The sequence below is a fragment of the Lycium barbarum genome, chromosome 7 (assembly GCF_019175385.1).
Source record: "Lycium barbarum isolate Lr01 chromosome 7, ASM1917538v2, whole genome shotgun sequence".
Classification (NCBI taxonomy): Eukaryota; Viridiplantae; Streptophyta; class Magnoliopsida; order Solanales; family Solanaceae; genus Lycium; species Lycium barbarum.
Genome location: NC_083343.1, coordinates 127485083 through 127490430, shown reverse-complemented (window position 1 = coordinate 127490430; position 5348 = coordinate 127485083). Strand labels below are relative to the sequence as shown.

At 33.0% G+C, this 5348-nt stretch overlaps 1 protein-coding gene across 1 annotated transcript; it reads left to right on the top strand.

Annotated features, from left to right (window-relative positions):
- The first annotated feature begins 1200 nt into the window (after positions 1–1200).
- On the top strand, positions 1201–3549 carry LOC132602611 (polygalacturonase-like). Its single transcript, XM_060315423.1, has 4 exons — positions 1201–1689; positions 2121–2410; positions 2747–2975; positions 3078–3549. Exons 1-4 carry the CDS (start codon positions 1240–1242, stop codon positions 3294–3296), a joined length of 1188 nt encoding a protein of 395 aa, XP_060171406.1. The 5' UTR covers positions 1201–1239; the 3' UTR covers positions 3297–3549.
- Positions 3550–5348: the final 1799 nt, after the last annotated feature.

The following is a 5348-nucleotide window of genomic DNA, read 5'->3' as shown; positions in this document are numbered from 1 at the left end:
TAGAATTGGGAGAGACATACACTTGCAGAGTGATGCTTAGTTAGATATTTCAACAAATATTAGTTAAGTTCAATAAAATGTTAGCTCGATATAGAGAAGATATCTTAGGGAAAAATACGATATCTTAGGAAGCTTATTATCAATTATTGGCGTTTTACTTATGATGTTACCGTGACTATTTCTTTCTTTCTTTTTAACTTCATTGTTTAGAATGAACGTGTAGGTGACGCTTTGATTTTATGTTGGATTAGTGTTTCGAAATTTATGTTTTACGAAAATGCTTTCTGGGATTAATATAAGTTATTTTTTATTTTTATTTTTTGTAAACTTACTCTGTAAAAGAAAAAGTACAAGATATTTATAGTCCTACTGCTCAGGGAATCACCACCCAGACAAATTTAAAAAATGAAAAAGAAAAAGGTATGACAAAACATAAGAAGCGTAGTAGCATACGCACAGTCATACAATTAAACGTTATAATTACTGACTATTTATTGACTGTGAAAGAGTATTAGTTGATCTTTCTAAGATACAGAAACGTTAATTCAATGAAACCTTATTAAATTTTAAATAAACTATTAAAGAAGAATGGAAATACTAAAGGTAGCATGCAAAACAGTTAATAGTAACTTTTAATTCATTGAAAAAACTCATTTAATTATAGTGGCAGCACATTTTACATATACTAAATACTAAAGCTAAAAGAATGAGTAGAAAAAGTAAGAGAAAAAAATAATTAGATTTCTTAGCCTATGAAAGGTGCCACAATTATATTTCTTGTGTTTTATATCTAACTTTTTCATTTTCATGAATCTCATTATATAAAACTACTAAGATGACTTTCAAGCCGCGCGAAGCGGGAGCAAATTTACTAGTGTATAAGAAGCATAAGCTCGCCATTTGATTGTTCTTTTTCCCCTCACTTTTCTCCTTAAAATAAGTTGCCAACAATTGTAGAATTGGTCATGTGATTTGCATATGTTGGATCGATGATTTAAAGTCTTATTTTCCCAAACCCGAACATGACCAATTTGGAAAGAAAACCCAACTTTCATTGAAGTGTAAAAGTAACTATTAAAAAGTCTTTACTTTTTTTAACTTAAATTTATCCATGAAAGTACAACTCATCAATCCAAAGCCTATAAATATCCCCCTAAACTACTCCAATTCCTCATCACCTCCATTTGATCAGTTCTTTGAATCCCTCAAAAAACTTTTTAGCAATTTTCCATTAGCAAAATGATGATGTGCAAACTTAGTCTCTTAGCAATATTCCCACTTTTCTTGATCTTTCTCTTCAACTTATCATTAGCAGCAAATACCATTTACAATGTCCAAAATTATGGAGCAAAATCCAATGGCAAAACAGACTCATCAAATGCTTTTTTGAGTGCATGGAGTGCAGCCTGTGCTTCTACTAGCGCGGCCACTATATACGTGCCACGTGGAAGTTACTTGATTCGCAAGGCATACTTCAGGGGCGAAACATGCAAGAGCAACGCTATTACTATACGCATTGATGGCACTCTCTTAGCTCCTTCTGATTATAATGTGATTGGCAAGTCTGGAAATTGGATAAAGTTCGAAAAAGTCACCGGAGTTTCTATCTATGGTGGAACTTTTGATGGACAAGGTGCTGGTCTTTGGGCTTGCAAGACCTCTGGCAAGAAATGTCCTAAGGGAACTACGGTATGTAAAGTTTGCCATGAAAAATGTTTTCAGTGTTTAGTACGTACATAGAAAATATATAATAATAATAATAATAATACTTCCAAAATGTGAGAGCATTTAGGCAAAACTTTTGAATCCAAAATATTGATACTCCTATATGTAGTACGTAACTATTTATTGGATGATCAAATAAAAAGAAGTTAAAAGGTTAAAGTACTTGTGAGAAAAATGACTTCCATCAATAAGCTAAGTAAGGAAGTCATTTTCCCAGTACGAAAGAAACAAAAATCCAGCTAATATATATGACTTCCTCGTGAAAAAAAAAAAATCTTCTGGAAAAATGGTTTCTCATGCATCAAACATACCCGTAGTGCCAAAGAAGAATTGGATCGTTATTACGTCAAATTAAACTAGCACAATAATCTTTTGTGCATTGAATTTTGGTGCAGGCACTGGCCTTTTACAACTCGGATAAAATCATAATCAACGGAGTAACTGCACAAAATAGTCAAATGTTCCATATTTTGGTTGATGGCTGCCATAATGTGAAGCTACAAGGAGTGAGAGTCTCAGCTCCAGGAAATAGCCCCAACACCGATGGAATTCATGTACAATCATCATCAGGAGTCAGCATTATGAACTCACGTATTGGTACTGGAGATGATTGCATCTCAATTGGCCCTGGAAATTCTAACTTATGGATCGAAAGCATTGCTTGTGGCCCTGGCCATGGAATCAGGTTTGGCACATAATACTTGTAGTACACTATTTAAAACATCCTCTCTATTTTTTATAAACATTTTAAAGTATGTTATTTCGTTAAAAAATTTAACCTATATATATTGATTGTATAAAGATAATTTCACAATCAACATATTTTAACTTGTAGTAGCAAAGTCACTAACCTTATTTTCCAGTTTACTAATTTCACCTCTTATGCATATATTTACATGTAGTTGTCTTTTAAGTGACCTGAAAATCTTTATACTACCCATGTATAGAAATTAAATACTTAAAAAATTGTTTAATTTATATAATGATTACTATCAACTAAGAATTAATGTGTTCGATGCAGCATTGGAAGTTTAGGCTGGAAGTTACAAGAGGCAGGAGTTCAAAATGTGACAGTTAAGACCGTTACTTTCACCGGAACAGATAATGGTGTGAGAGTGAAAACTTGGGCAAGGCCTAGCAGTGGCTTTGTTAGAGGTGTCCTCTTTCAGCATATTATTATGGCTAATGTTCAAAACCCAATCCTCATAGACCAAAATTACTGCCCTAATCACGAAAGTTGTCCTCATCAGGTAACGTTTGAGCTATTCAATTTAGCACAATAATGATAAGATTAGTGATAAAATTAGATCATGTTCTCGTCATCTAATTACATTACTCATTTTCTATTCTAGGGCTCGGGCGTGAAGATAAGTGATGTAACATATCAAGACATACATGGAACATCGGCTACAGAAGTTGCAGTGAAACTAGACTGTAGCAAAACGAATCCATGTACTGGAATAACACTTGAAGATGTGAAACTTAGTTACAAAGATGGTTCAGCTAAAGCTTCATGTGTTAATGCTGGAGGAAGAGCTTTTGGTTTTGAAGAACTTACTGGCTGCTTATAAATAAGAAGAAAATATATAAAAATGTATTTGTAATTAAACATACAGAATGAAGCAATAAACTCTATACGAATATTGAATTTGCATTATATGTACCTAGAAAAAAATAAGATGAATAGTGATGTAATTTTATTGGTTCTTTTACTTGTTCGGAGGCTGGCCTAGCAAGCTCCAACTTCTAAACACATGTATTTTGGATTCTATTGTAATGTTATAATGATTGTTCAATTGATCCTCATGATGTAACATTATTCAATTTCTAAAGAAATGTACAACACTGAAATGTTATTTATAGCATGCCCCTAATTCGCTGAAAAGATTTATCCAATGCTTGTATTTAATAGGTCTGTACTACTCAAGTGTGACAATGATTGTTAATTTTAATTAATAGGAACTACAGAAAATTCAATTCCCAAAATGGTGGACTTTGAAGCAAAAGAAAAGGGGATTGCTAAATGTAAGGAAGTAGTTGTTGAAAAGCGAACCTTGTGTTGGAAGAAGAAAATAACTTTCTGATTTTTTGATACATGAATTATCTTAGTTCATGAATTAAAAGGGTTAATCTATTATTTTAGTTTGTTTATGAACTAGGAAAGATGAAAGTTGTTCATGTAGAGATATGAGAAGTCTGGAATTAAAGTACGTACATGTACTAGAATAAGTACTCCATTCGTTCATTTTTACTTGTCCACTTTGGACTTTTCACGCTGTTTAAGAAATAATAAATGAAGTGCATAATTTACCAATGTACTCATATTAATTGAGGCATATTTTTATTGGATTTGAAAAATGATTTGAAGTGAGTAATTAATACTATGGGTAAAATAGAAAAAAAAATGTTTTTTCTTGATATGCTAAAAGTGACAAGTAAATGTGAAAATCTATTTTAATAGTGAACAAGTAAAAGTGAACGGAGGGAGTACATGTTAGAAGCAATGGTGGAGCCAGAATTTTTACTAAGGGGGTTCAAAATTGTAAAGAAATAAATATATAAAGAAGCCCGGGGGGTTCAACACTACTATATATACATAAAAAATAAATTTAATCTTGTATATACAGTGTAATTTTTCGTCAAAGGGGATGAACCCCCTCGGCCCAACCTAGCTCCGCCCCTTGTTAGAAGGATTACTATAAATATCGAGGCACTATAGTAATTTTATGTAAATTACTCGGGGCATTTAATTATAAGTGACTTTTAAGTTTCGTAATTAAGTGGAGGTAACGTGAGTATTTTTTATTGAGTACAGGTGATAATTTTTTTTATTTGTGATTAAGGAGTTTTGGACATGCCCAATAGTTTTGTTTTTAACACTTTGACCCTAAGCTTTATTTTTAACACTTTGTCCCAAGTTTTATTTTTAACACTTTGACCCAACTTAATAAAATCCTAATTACCTAAAATTGGTGGGAAAGAAATCCCAAAAAACACACCAGTGCCCCCCCCCCCCCCCCCACACACACACACACAAAAACAATTTTTTTTAATTTTGATTTTTTTTTTACACTAGCCTCCCACTCCTCCTCCCACCCCCACCAAAAAAAAATTGAATTTTTTTTTTGTTTTTCCACCAGCACCCCCCTCCCTCCCACCCCCGTGACCCAAAACCCCACCACCTTCACCCTCCCAAAAATAAAATTAATTTTGGTTTTAAAAAAAAATTGAAAAGTTTTTGTTTTTGGTTTTTTGCAGGCCCCCTCCCCCCAACCGCCCCAAAAAAATCTTGAAAAGAAGTTTTGAATTTTTATTTTTTTTGGTTTCTTACTCCACCCACCCAAACACACACAAAAAAAATTTAAGTTTTTGCTTTTGGTTTTTTGCACAACCCACCCACCCCCCACCCCAAAAAAAATTCTTGAAAAGAAGTTTTTAATTATTTTTTTTGTTTCTTACTCGACCCACCCACAGTCCCAACCCCTCCCCCTCTTTTGTTGTTGCTGCTGCTTTCTTCTTTTATTTAGAAAAAAATTGTTCAAGAAAAAAGAAAAAAAAAAACTCACCCGATTTACGTAACTGTCGGACCGAATTTCATTCGTGTATCATTGGGAATTACTTCA